Source organism: Chelonia mydas, chromosome 20 (assembly GCF_015237465.2).
Source record: "Chelonia mydas isolate rCheMyd1 chromosome 20, rCheMyd1.pri.v2, whole genome shotgun sequence".
Classification (NCBI taxonomy): domain Eukaryota; kingdom Metazoa; phylum Chordata; order Testudines; family Cheloniidae; genus Chelonia; species Chelonia mydas.
In genome coordinates, this window is record NC_051260.2 from 649,804 (window position 1) to 671,977 (window position 22,174).

The 22,174-nt window shown below is 40.3% G+C and overlaps 2 protein-coding genes across 17 annotated transcripts in view; one reads left to right on the forward strand and one right to left on the reverse strand.

Annotated features, from left to right (window-relative positions):
- ATF1 (activating transcription factor 1) overlaps positions 1 to 8,472 on the forward strand; it is a 33,408-nt gene extending 24,936 nt beyond the window's left edge. Inside the window, exons 5-8 of the mRNA XM_037883761.2 lie at positions 493 to 623; positions 3,861 to 4,043; positions 4,149 to 4,308; positions 5,561 to 8,472. Of these exons, the coding sequence (XP_037739689.1) occupies positions 493 to 623; positions 3,861 to 4,043; positions 4,149 to 4,308; positions 5,561 to 5,705 (619 nt within the window). The 3' untranslated portion in view covers positions 5,706 to 8,472. The remainder of the gene's footprint in view (positions 1 to 492; positions 624 to 3,860; positions 4,044 to 4,148; positions 4,309 to 5,560) is intronic.
- Positions 8,473 to 10,174: 1,702 nt separating this feature from the next.
- TMPRSS12 (transmembrane serine protease 12) lies at positions 10,175 to 21,950 on the reverse strand. 16 transcript variants are annotated; one of them, XM_037883756.2, is made up of 5 exons: positions 21,652 to 21,950; positions 19,783 to 19,867; positions 18,133 to 18,404; positions 14,983 to 15,125; positions 10,175 to 10,965 (listed from the first exon to the last, which is right to left on the reverse strand). In XM_037883756.2, exons 1-5 carry the CDS (start codon positions 21,890 to 21,892, stop codon positions 10,687 to 10,689), a joined length of 1,020 nt encoding a protein of 339 aa, XP_037739684.1. In that variant the 5' UTR covers positions 21,893 to 21,950; the 3' UTR covers positions 10,175 to 10,686. The 16 variants fall into 16 exon arrangements, with proteins under 16 accessions (XP_037739684.1, XP_037739686.2, XP_037739687.1 ...); XM_037883758.2 differs by having other exon boundaries at positions 19,669 to 19,867; XM_037883759.2 differs by having other exon boundaries at positions 21,802 to 21,949.
- Between the last annotated feature and the right edge of the window lie 224 nt (positions 21,951 to 22,174).

Consider the following 22,174-nt stretch of genomic DNA (forward strand, 5'->3'; position numbering starts at 1 on the left):
TAATTTATTAATCCTTTATAAGATATTATAAATGGAACCTAATGTGACCCCTATTTGCATATGCAGTCCAATTGGTTAACATGGATCCAAACTTCAGGATTGTTGACCTCTGAGGAGGTCATGTTATGTAAATATAAACGCAAATTACCTCTGAGGAGGTAACAATACAAATTTACTGACTTGTGACATGACTTTTTTTCAGCCAACCACAAGCTAGGATTTATCTTTTGTATGTAACAATGTGTGTAATGCTATTAAAGGTTATCAGCTATGTGTGTTAGCAGCATGTTTCTGTAACTATGTTGGTTTTAGGTGCTCTATCTCTGTTACATTTGTAGTTTGATTAATTTAAAAATTGTCACTGGTAGAAAAGTATTTGCCAGCAAAACTTGCCTGCAACATTGTTAAAATTTGTACTCAAAGGAGTAATTGCCAACCAGTTTGCCATCTTTTTCTTTCACAAGTGCTAATGAAGAAATTTTTTTTCCATAGAAAAATCTTGAAAGATCTTTCGTCCGAAGACGCACGAGATAGAAAAGGAGATGATGAAAGTCCTGGCGTCTCTACTGTCACCTCTATGTCTGTTCCCACACCTATCTACCAGACCAGCAGTGGACAGTACAGTATGTTATATTAAATACACACCCAACTAGACATATTTCTGTTACACAAAACTATTTGGGGGAAAGTTTATATTCTATCTCATATATTTGACATGAAGATGAGCTTGTGGAAGGATTGGCAATACAAATGATAGCTATTCCAGTTATCATTATTTGTTGGAATTACAGTAGTGGCTAGTTGCCCATGGTGAGATCAAGGCTCCATTGTACTAGGTGTTGTACATCCACATAGTAAGAGACAGACCATCCTTGTCCCAAAGAGCTTACCATATAAATAGAATCAAAGAGTGGGAATAAGGTAGTAATATCCCTATTTTACGGATGGGGACGTGAGGCAGAGAGAGCTGAAGTGACTTGCGCTATGTCACATAGGAAGCTGATGGAAGAGCCAGGAATTTCACCCAGATTTCTTGACTCTCAGTTCAGTGCCTTAATCACAAGACCAACTTTCCTCTCCGATTAATTTCTTCCTTTCTAATATAACTTATTAAACTTTTTTAGTAATTGTCATGATTAATTGTTTGCTGTAGTGCTTTTCCTATAAAATCTGGAACTTGCATCCCTTTCAACTTGGTTCTCCTCCATGGTGCTTAGGTGTTTTCCTTATGCCCTCATCCTTGCAAATGGCACATCTTATTGGAAAGGACTCCTTTAGTCTGTGCTCTTCTGACTGAGAACTCAAAGTGGGTTGCAGCTCCAGACAGCCTTTCCTTCTTCTTGAAGGTATTCTCTCTGCCATGATATGCATGAAATGCCCCAAAACAATAGTCCAAGACTACAACTGATCTAATTAAAACAACATTAAGTATAGCAAAAGTAAATAATATTTAAACAAAAGAAACAGTATACATAACATAGCTGTCGTGAAACTGCAAAAAGATTAGCTAGGCTTACCTTAACTTTAGCCATTAGCTGTAATAACAGAAGATACCTCCTACTTCTAGAAAGACATTCTTCCTCACTGATCTTCTTGGTCAGATTGCATCCAGGAGACACACCCTCCCCTGTCTGTGTCCCAGGAACTCCCCTTCTTGCAAGGCCTTGGTCATTTTTACCCTGTGATTACTTTAATCTCAAAGGTGGGAGATTATAGTATCAGGGTGGGAAGTTACATCAGCATTTCAACAAAGTATTATTTGATCAACTTGGGGAAATAAATTAGTTCTCCATACGATTGTTGTCCTCTGTTCCTGCTGTCATTCCCCCTTCTAGTTCTGGAAGGATCCTTTAACTTCCTTGCTCTAAATCTAACATTTCAAAGGCCATGTTGATCTTGTCTGCCCATTAGCCAGCCAAACAAGTCAAAATGATTGAACATGCTTTGCATGGCAGCTACTCCCAGCTAGAGATGTTAGAATGTGTCTGTATTCTTTTGTTGATTGGCCTTTTAACGTAACAATTCCCCATGTCTGTGCACCTACTGCGTATGAAGTGTAAACTGTTGGCAGAGACCAAATGATCTGTCATATTACCCCGAACTTTGAACATATTTACTTGCAAACTAAATCTAGGATTACTAAAAGTAAGCATGCTGTTTTAAATTGAGTCTGATTCAAAACGTTTGCAACTTAAAAATGAATTGAAATTCTGTAGTTAAAAAAACAAAACAAAAATATATATTTTTTTCCTTTCTTTTTATATTGCATGCTATAAGAATGCAATAGTGCCAATGCAGTCTATGACTGACATGGCTAGTTTCGATCTTCAGTTCATTTTCAAAGTACATGCTTCACTTCAAAAATATATTTTGCTCCAGGGTAACAGTAGTCTAGGGGCAACTTATCCATTAAATGATTAAAACAGTAAAATGTCATATAAATCATAAATAAAGACATTTCTTTATAGTCTTGGATAAATTCTTTAATCAAATAAAGCTTGAATTTCCCCTTAAATGACATTGTAGAATTATAAACTTGTTTATTTATCCTGGAGAAAATTAATTAATACACTTAATTCTTGGAAAATATCTACTGGAAAATTTCAAGTAGTTTAGAATGTAAACAATTTGGGTAAATTAGTAAACTACATGGGGATTTAATATTTCATCTTGTTTTGATATCTGTGTTAAAAATAGGAGAAGCTTGTATGCAAGATTTTCAAAAGTGCAGAAGAGTTCAGCTCCCATGTAAGCATTTAAATAAAGTGGCCTGATTTTCAAATGTGATCAGCACCCAGCAGCTTCCATTAAGAAAAAGACACTTCTCCTCCCATTAAGAATAACAGGAGTTGCTGGTTGATGGTTTTTTGGTTTTAATCAGGCCCCTGTGGTTTTTTAGGGACTAAATGAAAATATAGGCACATATGGAAATTTTCTGTATTTATTTTTAATTACAAAAATGTCCACATATAATAGTTACAACATATGTTGCTTCTACCACCAACCTCTCCTCTAACCACTGTGTCACTCACCACTGATGTCACAATCTCACCACTTGACAATGTCACAATCTAGTCCGTCAACAGTGAGCTGTTCAGGCAGTCGCAGAGGGTGGGGAGGAGTGAAGGGAGCACTATTTCTACCAATAGTGAATTTTTCATGGGTGCAAGCCAGTCTATGTAAATGCATAAATATATATGCAAATAAGCCTCAGCCTTTTGGCTTGGCGTGCCAGTGCAGCCTATAACTGGCATGGCTAGTTTAGTCTGTATGTTCTATATTGCGGTGAAACTGAAAGTGTCAAATTTGGTCCAAAATTTAAAATGTGCATAAGCAAGGTTTTATAAAACCTGAGGCGAGTAGACATTTCCATTGTGTTGTGGGGGAGGAAGTGTAAAGCAATTTGTTAAACATTAAGTATTCCCTGAATGTTTGCAAGCCAAACACTGCAGCTTTGCACTTTTGCATGAGCCTGAAAGTGACCAGAAGCTGATGAGTCTCTTTTCAGTCTTCAAGCTATGTGAAATGCAAAACAGTAAACAAACCGCCCAAATCCTGGAAAATAAATTAGGTTGTTTACATTTATTCCCTTTAATAGCCTACTGGATGTTAGTATCATATGTAAGGACATTTTGTTATAAATATTTGGTTTTAACCCAACAGTGTCTCTGACTCCTGCCCCATGACTGTCAAATCAGTCTTTAAAGATAGAACAAAATTGGCCTTCAAATCTTGGGGCTAATTTTTAAAGTACCAACTTAAGATAGGAGATTGCCTATTGGAAGTGAATGTACTCAGTACACAGAAGGAAAACATTTTCTGTATATCTACCATATTTTTTTCTTTCTCTTTCATTGAAGTTACTATTGCCCCAAACGGAGCACTGCAGCTGGCCAGTTCAGGTACAGATGGTGTGCAGGGTCTGCAGACATTAACAATGACAAATGCTGGTGGCACTCAGCCTGGGACAACAATACTGCAGTATGCACAGACATCTGATGGTCAGCAGATACTTGTGCCCAGCAACCAGGTGGTAGTGCAGAGTGAGTATGTATTACAAAAAACTTTTGGAATACTGTCTCCCATAAACGTGTAGCTGTCTAAGATTTTTTTTCCTTTTAATTTAACTTATTCTGCTGTCTTAACAGCTGCATCAGGAGACATGCAGACGTATCAGATCCGCACCACGCCAACAACCACTTCCCTCCCACAGACTGTAGTGATGACATCTCCTGTCACCCTTACATCTCAGACAACCAAGACAGATGATCCACAGTTGAAACGAGAAATAAGGCTCATGAAGAACAGGTATGTAAGTTTCCATGTACTGTTATGTAACCAACTTCATAGCTGCAATCAGATTCTTAAACAGCATGCTAAATTATAACTTCAGATGGCAAATACATTAAAGGTATAGTCACCTTTAAAAATCACAATTCGTCTGAAAATGATTTTTACCTGCTATAGCTGAGTAACATTTAAGACTACTATACTATGAAAGACTAGAAGCTTCCTCTCTTTTCACTTAATTTTGTGTAATTAACAATGCAGTGTTGTTATAGCCATGTCAGTCAAGAATATTAGAGAGACAAGATAAGTAACTGAGAAGAGCTCTGTGTAGCTCAAAAGCTTGTCCCTCTCACAAACAGAAGATGGTCCAATAAAAGATTCACCCACCTTGTCTCTCTAATGTTTTTCTTGGTTTCAGATTGACCGTATTCCTTGATATTTAGTGAAAACTAGAATTATGTATCCAAAATTCTGAATCCCACATAAGTTTAGTAATTGTGTCACCTATGTATTATTTATCCTACACCCAGTGTCACTAGAAAATGTCAGAAAGCTAGACCCAAACATACTAAAGATTTTGTCCCAGAAAAATTGGGGGAAAACGTGAACTTTTTTTCCTGTAAGCTAAACAGTTTTTGCTTAACCAAATATTTAACACATTCCTTGAACTGCCCTGTAGTTTTTCAGTTTGCTCTGCTAATGCCCATAAGTAAACAAAACCTCCTCTTTGAGTACCCTAACCTTAATTTTGTTAAATATTCAATTCAGACTACTCGTGTGTGTATATAGAGGATGTCTCATTTTAATTTTCTTTCTGCATATATAGTGACATATGTTTTCTGTCAATCTACTTGCTCTAGAGCAAAACTTCCATTGCCATCTGCGTGCATTATCTAGGGTAGTACATGTCATTTAATTCTTGAGAAACATGAGACCCAGAACTTTCTGGAAACCAATGATTTTTGACCCCAGGGCTGCATTTTTGGTTTCTCATAGAGCCAGCTATGTAAAGTTTCTGATGCTCATAGTGAAAAGGCCATTAACTTTAGAAAAACAAAATGTTTAGGGTTTTTTGCTTTGTTTTGATCATTTTCTTTGATCAGTCAGTGCTTTCATGTGAGGTGAACAGAAAAATTAGTTTTCTGTAAAGATCTTCTTCTCCCCAGGTGTGAATGGTAGCTTCAGATGGAGTCAGTATTCAAAGCAAAACATGAGTGACTGAACACCTAATGATATACAGTAATTGACAACTTCTGCCTTTTGATTTCAGGGAAGCTGCTCGAGAATGCCGTAGAAAGAAGAAAGAATATGTTAAATGTCTGGAAAATCGAGTTGCGGTCCTGGAAAATCAAAACAAAACTCTAATTGAAGAGCTAAAAACTTTGAAAGATCTTTACTGCCATAAAAATGTGTAAGAAAAGGAGGCACAACTTTTTGTGGACTGTCTAAATTTCCATGGGGAATTTTTTTATACCGAATTTTTTAAAATTAAATGAAAGGTCAAAAATGAAACTTTTCTACCTAGATTTCACAACTTAAAGACTATAAAGATTTTATTTACAACATGTTAGTGACAAACTACAAAAAGGAAACAAGAAAACCTCAACAAAACTCCTGCTGGCAGAACTGGAAACATCATTAAAATCAAGGTTACATCGGCAATAAAAGGACATGCACATTTTATCACACAAGTGATTTGAATTTCCTGAACTACAAATTAATTTGGTAACAGCAGTAATATTTGATTACAGTTAAAATGTGGATGAGATGGAATCCTTGCCATTAGTTGAAAATTATTAGCAACATATATAACCAGTATAGGTTTTAATTTCTTACTGTTTTATGATCCTTATCTTTTCTTTCCGTTGTTTGTATGTAAATATTTTTATTTCAACCTGTAAATTCTAACTTTCAGGTGTAGAAGATAAAGAGAAGCTAATACTTTGCTAAAGTATAAATTATGTTTACTTTTCTCAGCTGGCAATCTGTTTAAAGGTGGGGTTTTTTTTTGTTCTGTTTTGGTTTTTTTGTAAAATGTTTGTTGTGTTTGTTAAAATTGGAGAGGTTTTGCAGAAGGCAATGGGAAAATTATTTTTCAGGCCTAACCCTGAAAGATGTCGAAGGCACATGAATAAGATGTTGACTTCTTAAGAGTATTCAACACATTCAATTACTTTAAAGCAACAGTTTGGCAGAATGGGTATAGCTGAACAAAAGTTGTCAAGAGAATGCTTTTTTTAAATAGTTTTGTTCTTGGTTACTGGGTGTGATAAACTATAATTGAAAAATAAATTGTGTGTTGATTATATATACAACTGAACATGCATTGCTTATTCTGTTTGGAGATCATATTATGCTTAATTAAAAAGTTTACAGACCAAAAAAAAGGAACAGTAAAATAAAAAGCTAAAGATACATACCAAAGGGTTTAATATGGTTCTAATATAGGGTTTATAAATTAAAAAAATAAAAGTGCACAATTACCAGACTAATTTTGTAAGGCAGGCAATATTTTGTGAAGTAATGGCATCTTTGTAAGAAAATGCTCTATTGAAAATAGTTAACGGCTGGTATATTTTTATAAGTAAACTATTACCTTTACAAATTCTAAAATGGAGTTTATATGCATATTTTAACAGTTTATACAGTTCCTTTTAGTAAACAAATAGATATTTTGTGTCTCAGATTATTGATTATATATTTTTATGGGTTAGCACAAAGTAAAATTAGATTCTCTTTGGAGTAGAAAATATTTGAATTACTTTTGTCTTTGTAAGCAACTGACCTGAAAAATAAACCCTAACGAATATTGTTGGGAAAAAGAAACAGATTAGCATTTTTTTTCCATATTCAGTAAAAACTGCATATGTGCTTGAACTTACCCCAAAAATACTGTTGGGGATCCTAGTATGTATCGTTTTGACCTGTTTCTTTCCAGTAAAAGTTAAAGGATGTTTGACATGATCAGGACTCTTGAATATAAATAAAATATTGTGTAGACAATGGTTATTGCATGAACAGTGAATATGTTATTTTCTGTAGTTAGGATTGGATCCTGCTTCCATTATTTCAATGAGAATTGTGCCATGATCTGTGTTACTAAAATGTGGTAAGGCCACCAGTGAGTTGTACTAGCTCAGTCCTGAATGAAATTGAAAAATGTATTTGCTCCCCTTGTATGTTGTTTATATAAGGTCTATCAACATTTATTAATTAGTCTACTATATATATTGAGCTTCCTACTGAGCAGTCAGACTCTGAATTCCACAACTAAGTTGTTAGTGGGTTAGATAAATATTTTGTATTTGCAAAGTTTAATATAACATATGTGGCTATTATGGGATATTGTTTGCTTTATAGTTGCTTTAAATAGAACTGAAATATACATTAGAATTCCTACTCATGTCAAAAAATCTTTATGAAATGTTTAAAATGCATTTGTTGCCCAGCACTAGAAAAACTTGCATGCTTGCCACTCAACCCTGCTTGGGTAAAGACAACATCCTAGGAGGTTCTGAGTGCCTCAGAACTTCCATTAAGGTCAGTGGGAGTTCAGGATAATAAGCACCTCAGTAGCACTGGAGTTGGTCAAACTCTGCCACTGAATATGTATGCACTGTTCTCAATAACTTCAAAGGGAGACAGACTTGGGTCTGCAGGCAGAATCGGACCATCAATATTGAAGCTTTATGCAATGGCTTTCCTGTAAATGAAACTAACTTGAAATTCTTCTTTGTGGTATTTTGCTCCCAACTTTGTGCCATTGCTGTTCTTTTTAAAATTTCTTTTTTTGTGATAAAGGATTTTTTTTTAAATGAAAGAACTGGCAAGTATCATTACAGTACAAAAAATGGTTGCTGATTCCTGCTCTGTTCTGCAGCTGAATGACTTTTATTACTGCCAGAGAGAAAAAATCCGTCAGTTTTACTCTATTGATGCAGTAGTGTTTGGAAAGAAGGAGCATAGGTATATTCTTTATCGTGGAAGTATGAAGTGGTCACATTGGTTTGTTCCTTGAGTGATTACTTTTCAGGAGGAAGTTATTTTGGAAAGGGTGTAACATTGAATACTATTGGTCTAGTTACCTCCAGAGCTACATATTTCATATGAATTGTAAAGACTTGTTGAAATAAATAGGTGCTTGCAACTCTTGACCTCAATAATAAAGACCCCAAAATACAATTCTAATGTTCCTCATTTATTGAATCACAACTTATTTAGTTAAAGGGCTGCTTTTGAGTAACTTTGGTCCAAAATTTAATCACTCTTAAAATCACGATGTAGAGTTTCTTTTGTGGTCCAGCTTTTTTTTTTTTTTATAACAAACCTCAACAGCTACCTGAAACTAGAAAATACTGTATGCTCTGCTGTTAGTGCTCCAGAAACTAGAAAATACTGTACACTCTGCTCCAGAAGAGGGAGCACAAGTTAACTGTAACAATCCCCTTCTATCTGTAAACACTCAACGTACTGTTGTTAAAAATCAACACCTACAAGTACTGTAATTGAAAGAGATTGAGAAAAAAGAAATGATTTTTGTTTTCTGTTTACTTTTTGCATAGTTCCTGTGACACATACTGCAATCCTGTGCAGTATCTTTGGGGACCACTGTATTGAATTTATGAATGGTTTTGTCTTATTGTGTTCTGCTCTGTGGGGGAGGGTTATCACAGCTCTTCCAGGAACTAAAAACAGTGGAGGGTAATTACCCTGGGGATTGTAAACCACACCAGAGAACCACCACCCCATGGGATGTTCGGATATACTGGTTAAAACTGGGTTTTCCAGAGAGATACTCAAACAAAGAAATGGCTTTTGTATAAAAAGCTGAGCTTGAACTGACTTAGGGCCTTCACTTGGATTCAGCAAACAGAACCCTGTCTAAAAGAGACCACAACCCTCATGGAGGAGTTGGAAAGACTTTGGCTTACAAGGGCCCCATAAAACTGATGGGTGACCTTTGGTAAGGTTTTAACATACATACAGGAACTATTATCCATTTGTACATGTTTTCTCTGGATGCTTTTTTGTTCTTACAATAAATGTACTCTGCTGAGAAAGAGCTGCGTGGTACCTGGTAAAAATGCTGTGTCTGTCCTCAGAGAGATGGCACAGCACAGGTGCTGGCCTTTAGGCAGACTGACTTGCAGTGAATATCACAGTATATGATGGGAGTTTGCAGCCCTAAAACCCCCAATAAGAAGGGAGCGGGACAAGGGTCCCTGCCCAGAGACAGCTGGAGACCTGATTGGGCGTGCTAGGAGTGGACCATACAGGGGGGGAAACAGGTGAAGTTCCCTTGAAAATTGGACTGTTCCCATTGCGGTCTGTTAGACATTTCCCCCTGTTTGTGTCAGTCTCAGAAAGAACAAGTAATGGTCTCAAGTTGCAGTGGGGGAGGTTTAGGTTGGATATTAGGAAAAACTTTGTCACTAGGAGAGTGGTGAAGCACTGGAATGGGTTACCTAGGGAGGTGGTGGAATCTCCTTCTCTAGAGGTTTTTAAGGTCAGGCTTGACAAAACCCTGGCTGGGATGATTTAGTTGGGGACTGGTCCTGCTTTGAGCAGGGGGTTGGACTAGATGACCTCCTGAGGTCCCTTCCAACCCGGATAGTCTATTCTATGAAAATAGAAGAGTATGATTGTAAAATCACAAACACTTTTAGGGGACTTGGGCATATGCATTTACCTGAAACCACTTTTAACAATTTTTATTAGCTAGATTTCAAGTTGACGGGGGTGTCCTTTTAACCCAAAACCATTTCTATAGACCTGTACTGACAGTTCTATAGAAATGGTGCACAAACTATTCTGGTGCACAAACATGCCAGCATATGAAACAGTTAAATTGTTTTTTCCACAAACAAAACAAAATCTGTATCTATCTGGGTGGAAAATACATTTTATTTTAAAGATGCTAAGATGTTACAATATTGAACAATCACTTACATGACAACGTCCCTTTAAGCCTAGACTAGAATACACATTATGATTTTCTTAAATTATGAATTTTCTGCTTTACCTTAACAAACAAGGGACCACTGTGCTGTGCCAGCCAACCGCGGTAATGTACATTTTCTTTCATGGTCCTTTATTTAATGAACAACTATAACCTTATAACAACATGCTATAAAACAGGCTGGTTTTCATCATGCTTGTAAAGTTCAAGCCCCATAGAATATACTCATGCAATTGTACAGCATCTTTCTCTATTGTGCATAGTTTTTACTTATGATACCTGTGATAATATTTTTAAAAAAATGCTTTATGGCGGGATGTGCACATGGGTGGGTTGGCTAGAGAAAAGGAAAAACCATATGCCTTTTACTAAACAAGGAGCATTTACCCACAGTCATTAAGGGTACGTATTTATAAAAAGCACGAGTGGCTGCCTGGTCATGCAGAGAATCTGAGAGAGGCCTCTGAAGTCTCTAGTGCAACCAAATGGCAGTGCGCTGTCCACCCCACCGTCAAGAGAATCAGAGCAAGTGTAGTGCTCAGGGTCCTGGTAGCACTAATAAGATGAGCACTTATCCACTTTTTATAGCGAGACACACGTACATAGATCCCAGGAAGTTTGGGTCGGCCACATCCAAATCCAAAACTGGTAATCCCTATCAGATAATATTTGCTGGTATCTAGGTGATAGCACACTAACGGTCCACCGCTATCTCCCTAACAAGACAAAAATGACACACACACACACCCCATATTGTTATTTCTAGTATTTTGAAATTCTAAGGCACAGAACATTAGAATTAAGATTATAATTATCTAACTTTTACTAATGGTAAAAAGAAAAAAGTTATATCCCAAATATATGGATGAATCATGATAAATTTGCATCTGGTAACCTTAACCAGGCCAGACTATCATACCTACAGCAGGTTTCTTATAGTCTATATTACTAAAGTTCTCAAAAATTTATCTCCTCCACAGGTCTACATTCTAGCATTCAGATCACCCTTAAGATACATATCTACAAATTAATAACAATTTAAATTCAGTTATCTATCTGAATTATGCATATATGCAAATAAGTGCTGAGTTCCACTGTATAAACAGTAATGGCTTGATCAATTCCCAAATCACCTGTTCAAAGGAAGACTGCTGAAGAAGGTGGATAGGATGGTAGACAGACTGCTTGTGAATACACTATCATCTTTAATTATAGAAAATAAACTACCCGTCTTTCACTTAATGGGCCCAATATCTGCACTCTAAGGCCCAAACCTTGAAGTCCTATTGCAAATTAATGCCCTTTGACTTGAATACTGATGGTAAAACTAGCAAGAATCAAATCAAGTTAAATACAGCTTCTTCATTGAAGAAGTAAATAAGACAGTTCTACAGCCTCTACGGTATGTGGTATGTCTTATTACTTCTACATTTCTTTGATTAAGTTTTACTATTAATGTCTTCCAGGTCCACTGTATCAGTTATGGCATGAATTGAATCGTAATCAGTGTTCTATGGCAGTAGCTTTCAAACTTTTTTACTGGTGACCCTTTTCACATAGCAAGTCTCTCAGTGCAAACCCCCCCTTATAAATTAAAAACACTTTTTTATATAACTCCAGTACAAACGCTGGAGGCACAGCAGGGCTTAGGGTGGAGATTGACAGCTTGCGACCCCCATGTAATAACCTCACAACTCCCTGAGGGGTCCCGACCCCCACGTTGAGAACCCCTGTTCTATGGAGAGGTACTGCCATGCTACAAAGCTGCATGCTGTGTACTCCATGTGGAGAGCTGGTCACATAGTGCTTGCAGTGTAAACAGATCAGTACAGTAAGTATCATCCCTAAGACTAAGACTTTTCAGCTTGGAAAAGAGACGATTAAGGGGGGATATGATAGAGATCTATAAAATCATGACTGGTGTGGAGAAAGTAAGTAAGTACGGCCCTAACAAATTCACAGCGGTGAAAAACCCATCACAGACCATGAAATCTGGTCTTTTGTGTACTTTACCCTATACTATACAGTTTTCACAGGGGAGACCAGCATTTCTCAAACTGGTGGTCCCAAACCAAAAGTGGGGTATGGGGGGGGGGTCTCAAGGCGATTCTAGGGGGGTTGCTATATTGCCACCTTTACTTCTGCGCTGCCTTCAGAGCTGGGCGGCTGGAAAGGGGCGGCTTCTGTGTGACAGCCCAGCTCTGAGGGCAGCGCCACAGCAATAAAGGAGTACCGTACCATGCCATCCTTATTTCTGCACTGCTTCCTGCAGCTGGGGGAGGTTCCTGGAGGTGGGGCTGACCTGGCCCCAGGAGAGGCCCCTGCAGGTTAAAAGGAGGTCCCATCCCGGACCAGCAGCTGGAGCCTGACATATGATAGAAGCCCTCAGCCAGGGTGCCCACAGGCCTGCCCCTCCCTGGCTCTGGGCCCAGCGCCCCGGTGCTCAGGAGTTAAAGGTGCCTTGGGCTGGCTGTGTGTGTGGGAGAGGTGATCATGGAAACCCCCCACGCACACCATGGCACCCTCGGCCGTCGCTCACCCATAAGGCCAGCCCCAAAAGTGAGGATCCCCCCATGTCATGCCACCCTCACTTCTTCACTGCTGTTGGCGGTAGTGTTGCCTTCAGAGCCAAGCGCCCAGCCGGCAGCTGCAGATCTCTGGCTGCCCAGCTCTGAGGGAAGTGCCAGCGCCAGCAACAGCGCGGAAGTAAGGGTGGCAATACTGTGACACCCTCCCATGACGTCCTTTTGGGTTGTGACCCCCCCCGCCGCCCCCCATTACAACACTATGAACTTTCACATTTAAGTATGTGAAACCGTTACATTTATGATTTTTAAAATCCTATGACCATGAAATTAACCAAAATCAACCGTGAATTTAGTAGGGCCCTATAAATAAGGAAGAACTAGGGGTCACCAAACGAAAGAAATAGGCAGCAAGTTTAAAACAAACAAAAGGAACTGTTTCTTCACAAAACGCAGAGTCAACCTGTGAAATCTTTGCCAGAAGATGTTGTGAAGACCAAGACTATAACCGTTCAAAAAAGAACTAGACAGGTTCATGGAGGATAAGTCCATCAATGGCTATTAGCCAGGATGGGGAGGGGTGCAAAACCATGCTCTGAAGTGTCCCTAGCCTCTCTTTGCCAGAAGCTGGGAATGGGCGACAGGGGATGGATCATTTCATGACTACCTGTTCTGTTCATTCCCTCTGAAGCACCTGGCATTGGCCACTGTTGGAAGACAGGATACTGGACTAGATGGACCTTTGGTCTAACCCAGTATGGCCATTCTTATTAAAATTATATAATACTAATGAGGAGTCTTGGTGACTCCACAATTGAGTGGAACTCCAACAGCTTATCATCAGACCACAAAATGTAATAATATCCTTTTATACTTGTTTGCTTATTTATTGCTTTAGTGTATAGTTTTGAAGTTAGTAAATGGTGCAAGAGATTTCAACAGAATCTCTTAGTAAAGAGTAGGAGAAGTCATAAATACTTAATTTTCTTGTTGTAATAATGATATTTAATAGTGTTATGACTTGGTTTTAGCAGCACTATGAAATGCTAGAGAGACAAGACAAGGTAATATCTTTTATTGCACCAACATCTATGGGTGACACAGTTGAGCTTTTGAGCTACACAAAGTTCTTCATCTAAGAGCTCTGTGTAAGCTCAAAAGCTCATCTGTCTCACCCACAGAAGTTGGTCCAATAAAAGATATTACCTCACCTATCTTGTCTCTCTAATAATCTGCAAGCAACTCGGCTACAACACTGCATACAATTATGAAATTTTATCAGTTTGATGCCAAAATCATAGTATTAAGACTTTGAAACATCAGGGCAATACTGTTGTGCAAATCATCACTACACCCATAGTACACACAAAATGAATTATAAACAATGGTAAATTAGAAGGAAATTAATATATAAGGGGTTCCGGTGACTTAAAAGTGAATCTTAGATGTTCATTTTGTGCTAGTAACTTTTGTCTCATTTCCTCCTTTCCCTACTGCCTTTGCTGTATTTCGTCTTTATTCTCTAAGACACATTGACTAAACTGGGGCCCATATACGCATAGGGCCAGATTTTCAAAAGAGCTCAGCACCTAGCCGCTCCTATTGGTCTCAATGAGGGGGGGTTGAAGGTTGGTGCGGTGAAGATTCTCCATTAATCTCAATGGGAGATGCTAAGATCTGAGCTCTTCTGAAAATCTTGCAACTAAACCACTTTGCTCACCAACATGTATAGGTATTTCTTGTCAAACACAAAGAAGCATGACCTTATATTAAATGCACAGATTTAGTGTGGATGTATGCTACACAGACGCATTATATTTATATAATATACATATGTGCACAGTTTGTGCATATTTATACATATAAATAAAACCTTTTGTATTTTATTGTAATCTTTATGTCAAGCATTGCATAAATAAACAATTTGTCTTGTTTTTGTTCTTCCTTCTTTCTGTCAACTTGGTCTTTCCTTCTACTGTGTATCACTGTTTTTAAATTCAGATTATTTTTCTCTAAAATCATCATTCTTTCCTCTTGTTTCTCTGATACCTTTCTCTCTTCTGACTTGACCTTTGTTTTCTGTTTATTATTCCTACTGTATTAATGCCCAAATCCTGGTCCCAATGAAGCCAATGAGAGTTCTGATGTCAGATTTCTATGGCAGAAGGCTGGGACAGTACATTTACAAATAGAAAATTCCAGTCTTACCTGACAGCTATCGATACCTCCAGATTCCAAGCCAGCACAAAACATATTATTATTAATCATCCCTGCATACCATTCAAAACCATTACAAATATCAGAAGGAATAATATCTACTTGAGCTTCTTGTAATATAGGTGAGCCTTCACCTGTAATGGAACATAGAACATATAGAAGATGAACCATTTTGCTACTACGGTTGTAGCATTTTTGTGCACATACTTTTCAGTTCAGTGCGACTACTCGTGCTGAAAATTAAGAACGTTTATGAATACGATTTGGCTTTAAGAAACTGCTTTATCACCGGTTTCAGAGTAGCAGTCGTGTTAGTCTGTATTCGCAAAAAGAAAAGGAGTATTTGTGGCACCTCAGAGACTAACAAATTTATTTGAGCATAAGCTTTCATGAGCTACAGCTCACTTCACTGACTGCATCCGATGAAGTGAGCTGTAGCTCAAAAAAGCTTATCCTCAAATAAACTGGTTAGTCTCTAAGGTGCCACAAGTACTCCTTTTCTTTTTGCTTTATCACTGAATGTCTCAGTGTACCATTTGTGTCAAGGCTGTGTTACATATCTCCCAGACCTGGTACAATGGAGGAGAGTCTTTAAATTGTGTTGATCGCCCATTCAAATGGGCCAATGGGCTGGCTGAAACTAGGAGAACCAATTTTCTCTAACTTCTCTGCAGGGGTCTGAAGGAGTGGAATTTCCCCAAAAGCAGAACAAAAATAAAAGGTTTTAGCGATGGGTTTTAGAAAAAACAGAGCCTCAGAGTGAACTAACGTGAGGCAGGGAATGGTGTACAGGTTTTCTATTGTTTAGTCTGGATCTATATAGTTCTTGTCTTGTGCTATGTAATGTGTCTGTTTGCTTCCACTATCGTGTCCCTGAAGAGGTAAACTGTAAGCCAGTTTCCTACAAGGTGGGACTCTGGAAAAGAGTGTGCTACGCTACTGGGGAGTCTGGGGGAGATGGCACTAGTCATGGAGCTGATGCAGTTAGACTGGGCATTCAGCTCAGAAGTGATGTGAGACAGAGGATCTATACCCTATGTGTGGGCCTGCAGAGGTAGTACTGGATTCTGTTCAGTCTCAAGAAGCTTAGAAGCACATGGGCCTGGAAGCCAAAGACAGTAGCCTGGTGTGTCCAGCAGGAGGATTTTTACCATGGCTGTGACAACATGCGTAAGTCATTGCAGGATTGGGGGTGGAGGTGTTATTTGACACATCTGCCTTTCTGATTCTGAAGAAACATGTGCGATACTAGTACTCAGAACTTTCAAAGCGCAGGGGCCATGTTGTGTCTCACAGGCTCATCTGACCCCCGATGCCCTTGTATTTTCCCTTAGGGAGGCAGCTCCACTACGAAAGTTACTACACGCTGAGTCTGTGCTCACTGGTGTTTAGAGAGGAGAGGAGAGAATCCTGTGCAGACCTGCCAGCCCCCCTACTCATTTGGAGCCCTACATAGCCTCAAACTTTCTATATCTAATTTACTGTTGCTAAGTATAACGTTTTTTCAAAGTGCTAATGTCTGGGAACTGAAACGAGAATCTAAAAGTCAAGTTCAGTTCTTCCTTCTTTTACATTATCCCTGGACTAAAGACTAAGGACCAAACTATGCCCTCAGTTACACTTTTTCAGCCCTGGGTTGCCTTCAGTGGGGGTATAAATGAATTTGACTTGCAGAATGATTTACAGGTGATGTACATGGAGATTTGAATCCAGCTTGACTTTCAGACCTTTTTGTGAGTTTGAGCTGCTGATGGGTAGAAAAAATAACTTTTTACTTGTACACTGAAAATTGTATATGAAAAAACACCTAACAGAGTTTCACAATGTTAACAGAACTGCACTTCAAGCAATCAAGTTTTGTGCCTAGCAGAGCTGATTCCTTTAAGTGGGCTCAGTCACACTGAAAAATACTCTGTTCTCTTCATTTTGACTTTTTACCTAAAAAAAAGTCATTCCTAATCCTAATAACCTGAGGCCCATAGGTAGAGTTTTAATGGTATTGTTATTCCAGGTACTAAAACTTTCATGCTTCATCAAATTCTCTCTTTCTCTGGATAAAATGAAGGCAGTAGGAGTACATCACGGTTTTTGTAATTAAGAGGAGGATGCATTTGGAATAAAGCCAAGGAGAGCATGAATGGCAGCAGTATCTAGGAAAGAAATGCCAAAAATAACAGATGGTTTCAAAAAAGCTTCCCTTGAAGCTGAAAACAGAACCACATCATTTAAATAATGCCTTCACAGCAAGTAAGCTTGTGTCATAAATATAAAGGGAAGGATAACCACCTTTCTGTATACAGTGCTATAAAATCCCTCCTGGCCAGAGGCAAAATCCTTTCACCTGTAAAGGGTTAAGAAGCTAAGGTACCCTTGCTGGCACCTGACCCAAAATGACCAATGAGGGGACAAGATACTTTCAAATCTGGAGGGGGGAAAAAGGTTTCTGTCTGTCTGTGTGATACCTTTGCTGGGAACAGATCAAGGATGCAAGCCCTCCAACTCCTGTAAAGTTAGTAAGTAATCTAGCTAGAAAATGCATTAGGTTTTCTTTGTTTTGGCTTGTAAATTTACTGTGCTGGAGGAAATGTGTATTCCTGTTTTTGTGTCTTTTTGTAACTTAAGGTTTTGCCTAGAGGGATTCTCTATGTTTTGAATCTGACTGCCTGTAAGATTATCTTCCATTCTGATCTTACAGAGTTGTTCTCTTATTTTTTTTGTTCTTCTAATAAAGTTCTGATTTTTAAGAATCTGATTGGGTTTTTTGGGTCTTAAAAATCCAAGGCTGGTTTGTGCTCATCTTATTTATTCTCAAGCCTCCCCAGGAAAGGGTGTGTAAGGACTTGGGGGGATATTTTGGGGAAATAGGAACTCCAAGTGGTCCTTTCCCTGTTCTTTGTCTAAATCACTTGGTAGTGGCAGCATACTGTTCAAGGACAAGGCAAAGTTTGTGCCTTGGGAAAGTTTTTAACCTAAGCTGGTAAAAATAAGCTCAGGAGGTCTTTCATGCGGGTCCCCACATCTGTACCCCAGAGTTCAGAGTGGGGAAGGAACCCTGACAGCTTGCATTACTTGAAATCAGCTATCTCTTGGATCACCAGTTAGTTTAATTAATAAAAAAAAAAAAATCAAGCAAATCTTTACCTTTCTCTGCAATACTTCCCCAACCACTTATGAAGCACTCAGTTTGGTTGTTGATGTTTAGATGAATGTGAACAAAGGGTAAGCAGATGGGCTGAATATAGTCATTGTAGTTTACAGATTTATATAGTTTAAATAATGCAATATCATTTTCAAACGTCTGTATTCTGAATTCTGAATGGACAAAAATCTCTCTCACGCTACTTTTCACAGTATGTCTCTCAGGTCTGGAAGTATCATGAAGGCCAATCACAACCCTCCAGTAGTATGGGTCCCTAAAAGAGAATCAACAATTAATTTCTTACATCTGTGGTACAATAAAGAAATTACTTGTTTGCATTCCTTAAAATTGGTTTTGTTTTGTTGGCAACTTACGCACATTTGACAACATGCTTTGAAAATCCCATATTAAATATTTTTGGGACATGTTCATGATAGAGATTGCCTCATATTTGGAAGGCAAATCCAGATCAATACTTTCAGTTAATATTCAGATTTGGCTGCCCAGCTATGCCTGTGGAGCTCAGTGGTGAGTTGTTTAGGAGAAAAGATACAAACAGATTTTTTTTTTTTAATAGAAATGTTGAATGCTTAGTGAAAGAAGCACGGCATACTGACAGTAAAAGAAACAGGCTCTTTAATAAAGAAGTCTAGAGGTGAGATTCTAAGAGGTGCAACTCAGTACTCACAGCAGAAGTGGCATTAAGCTATCTTTGCACCTTCTAGATTCTGGGCTGCTCTGGGGCTGGAGAGGTATGCATTGTAACTTAAGATAGCTCTGGGGACCTGTCTAAGGATGTGTAAGTAGATTAATAAGCCTCTTTTGAGGCGTTTATTACTGTACTGTAAAATGAAAGTTTAGCCTCTGATAGTCTTTTAGTATTTTCTAAATAAAGGTTTTACAACCTCGTAGAAAAAAGAGATGAAGTAGTGCTTACTTTAGAAAAACTGAAAAATCCCCTGCAATGTTTGCTACCCAAATATTGCAACATTTTGCTAGTGCAGTACAACATTACTGAACAGTAAAGCTGATTGGTGAAAAAAATATTCCTGGAAAAAATTTCAACATTTAGTCAAAAACCTAAAAAATGTTGGCCGAAACCTCAGTCTACTCCTAAGCCTGCCCTCTGTGTTGGCACTGTTGATGTGGAGTCCCATGCTGGGGATGCAGAGATCTCCAAACACCATTACTGTAGCTACAGACCCTCTGGTGGAGGGCTACTTATGGGCTTAAGTTGCACAGAATGTTTTAAGTTCCTCTGAGCCAGAGTGGATGCCAACACTAGGGAATATTGGGACATAGGAGTCAGATGTTTACTGCTCAGTAATTGTTGTACAACCTTAGAACCCAATCCATGCGAGTCTGGCAAAACTCACACTGATTTCCATAGTGTAGTATCTGGTCCTCCATTTTGCTCAAGGATAATGCTGATATGATTTAAAAATCACACTATGGAAGTTATAGGTGATGCATTTCTGGTCAGTTATATCTTTCTCACACTTAACTTAACAGAAGAGGATTTAGAATTTAATACATACATATGTCCTCTAGCACAATGAGCTGCTGTCAGCACTGAATACTCATCAATTAAAGATCCACCGCACAGATGTTTAAATCCTACACCATATTGGTAAACTTGGAGACTAACTTGCCACGGCCATGCTCCGAGCTGTGCATCATGTCCACCTACAATCCGAGGTCCTGATATCATATCCACCAGTACCCGCTCTCCACACTCTACAAAACAAAACACGGTAAGTTAAATTGTTCAGATTGCAATATGAAGATTTTTTGTGCATTTCTAGTGTTTTCTGCATGGGTTTTACAAAAGGTTTACCAATGTTATTACAACTAGTTTTTGCATTCCCATTTAGAGCCCTGGTTCAGCAAAGTGCTTGAGTGTGTGCTTAAGTCTATCACTTCATCTATGTTTAAGTGCTTTTGCTGAATAGGGCTCACTTTAAGCAAGTGGTTGAACTGCCTTTAAGAAATGTACAGAAAGTTGCACAGAGGTATGTATTGTAGTGGTGTCCTATACGATATTGTGCTTATATAATGTGACTGTACCAACAATTAATTAAAAAGTATTAATAAAAATAGTGCAAACTCTTCTTTAAAGCTATGCAAGAATTTTAAAATTATTTCACAGTGAAAAGTTTACGTGACTTTTAACATTATACTTTGCATTGATGTCCAAAGTCTTCAAAGAACTTTACAAAGGGTGGGTAGTATTATCTGAGGTGTGGTAAACAACATAACACAGCAGGTCAGCAGCAAGGCTGGCAACAGAACCCAGCTCATCTGCATTTCCAGTTCCCTACTCTAAACACATGACACTCCTGCCTTCTGGACTCACAGTATTTACTCTGGTGACGAAGCATTTTATCATGTATTCAGAATTACCTTCAGGCGTGGCTTACAGAGTCAGCTATCCAGGATACCTATCTATCTTAGGTATTTATGTGGCCCCCATGACCATAGTCTCTGAGCACTGTAATGGATTTAGCATCATCCACGAGATAGGGAAGCACTATTATCCCCATTTTACAGCTAGTCTCTGTGTCTCAGCTCCCTGAGTGACTCATGGATCACACATGAAGCCTATGGCACAGCGGGGAATTTAAGCGAGGGCTTGAAAGGCCCAGGATAGCACCCTAACCACTCGACCACCCTTCTTTTCCATACAGATACCAAATGTAAGCCTCGGTACTGGAACTAGGCGTCAGGGCGGGGGGCGCGGAACCCGCCGGCTTGAAGGGTTTTCTGTCATATACATGGTTTACGGTTTAGTTCAACGGCTCCCAGTACCCCTACTATACAAACTGTCCCCACACCACTGAACGGAAGGGGCTAGGTTGGGGTGCCCTCCGAGACCTTCCCAGCGCAGCGCAGCGCGAACACTTTGTCTGGCTCTGGAAGAACACTCCATCCGGATCACTGGGCTCCAGCACCCCCAGAGTCTGACTCTGGATTTCACCCTGCAGGACCCCTTCTCTAGCATGCGGCAACGCTCGGCTGAGGTGATCAGCAACTTCACCTTCCCGATTACGCCTGTGATCCCGCGGGCACTGCTCGTGGGGGCCTGACGAGTCCTGAAATACTCCCAGGGGACAACCTCCTCCTCTCCCCGGCCCCCCAGCCGCAGGCGCGGGCCAGGGGGCGAAAGCTTCGCGGCCTGATGCTCTCGCACCGCGTTACTCCGGCACCGGCGCGCCCCACGCGGCGCCCCCGATGCAGCGCACAGGCCGCGGGGGCAGCACGAAAGCTACCGGCCCCCCCCCACGGGAGCGGGCGCCTGGGCCCTTCCCGCCCGGCCCCTCCCCCTCAGGGCCCTTCCAGCCCGGCCACGGCCCCGCCCCTCCCCCTCAGGGCCCTTCCCGCCCGGCCACGGCCCCGCCCCTCAGGGCTCTGCCCAGCCGGCCCTGGAGAGACAAGGGCAGGTTGGCGCGCAGCCTCATGGGCCGTGAAACTCGGGGCGGGGGAGGGGAACTCATCTCTGCGCAAGCGCACTCGAGTCGCACCAAAGGGTAACGGAAAATTTGGTTCCGACAGCGGGCCGCGTGCGCACGCGCAGTGCGGGTCCCGGGGCTCTGCGGTGCCGGAGGAACTGCCCCCGCAAGCGGCTGCGACGGCCCCCGGCCTCCCGCAGCTCCCAGCCGCGGGAACCTTACTGCTCGTGGAGCTCCGCGGCGCCAGGAGCCCGGCGCTGCGGCCCGCTCGCAGCAGCACCACCAGGGCGGCGGCACAGAGGCTCGGCCACATCGTCCTGGGACCAAACAAAATGGCGGCTGGTTCTCGTCCAACGGTTATTACCCGCCGCCGGCGCGAGGCTGCTGGCCACGTGACCAGGGAGAGGCGCCTTGCCCTGGTCGCGTGCCGCCGCCGTGGCGGCCATGTAGAAGGGGGGGCAGAGGGGGGAGTGGGACAACAGGGTCGGGCCTGGGGCACAGTTTGGGGCAGGAGGGGGCTTGAGTCTGTCGGGGGAGAAGAGGGAAGAGGGTTCGGCAGGGGAGAAGGAGGCGCAGGGTCTGGTGGAAAGGGGAG

What these genes read in the sequence shown, in the direction of transcription:
- TMPRSS12 (XM_037883758.2), bottom strand. Translation starts at nt 21,892, where the DNA reads ATGTGGCCGAGCCTCTGTGCCGCCGCCCTGGTGGTGCTGCTGCGAGCG. An exon ending in AAATTTTCCGTTACCCTTTG is followed by an intron (nt 19,868 to 21,651) that starts GTGCGACTCGAG and finishes TTTGTTTTGTAG; the next exon opens with AGTGTGGAGAGCGGGTACTG. An exon ending in GGGAAGTATTGCAGAGAAAG is followed by an intron (nt 15,126 to 18,132) that starts GTAAAGATTTGC and finishes GTTCCATTACAG; the next exon opens with GTGAAGGCTCACCTATATTA.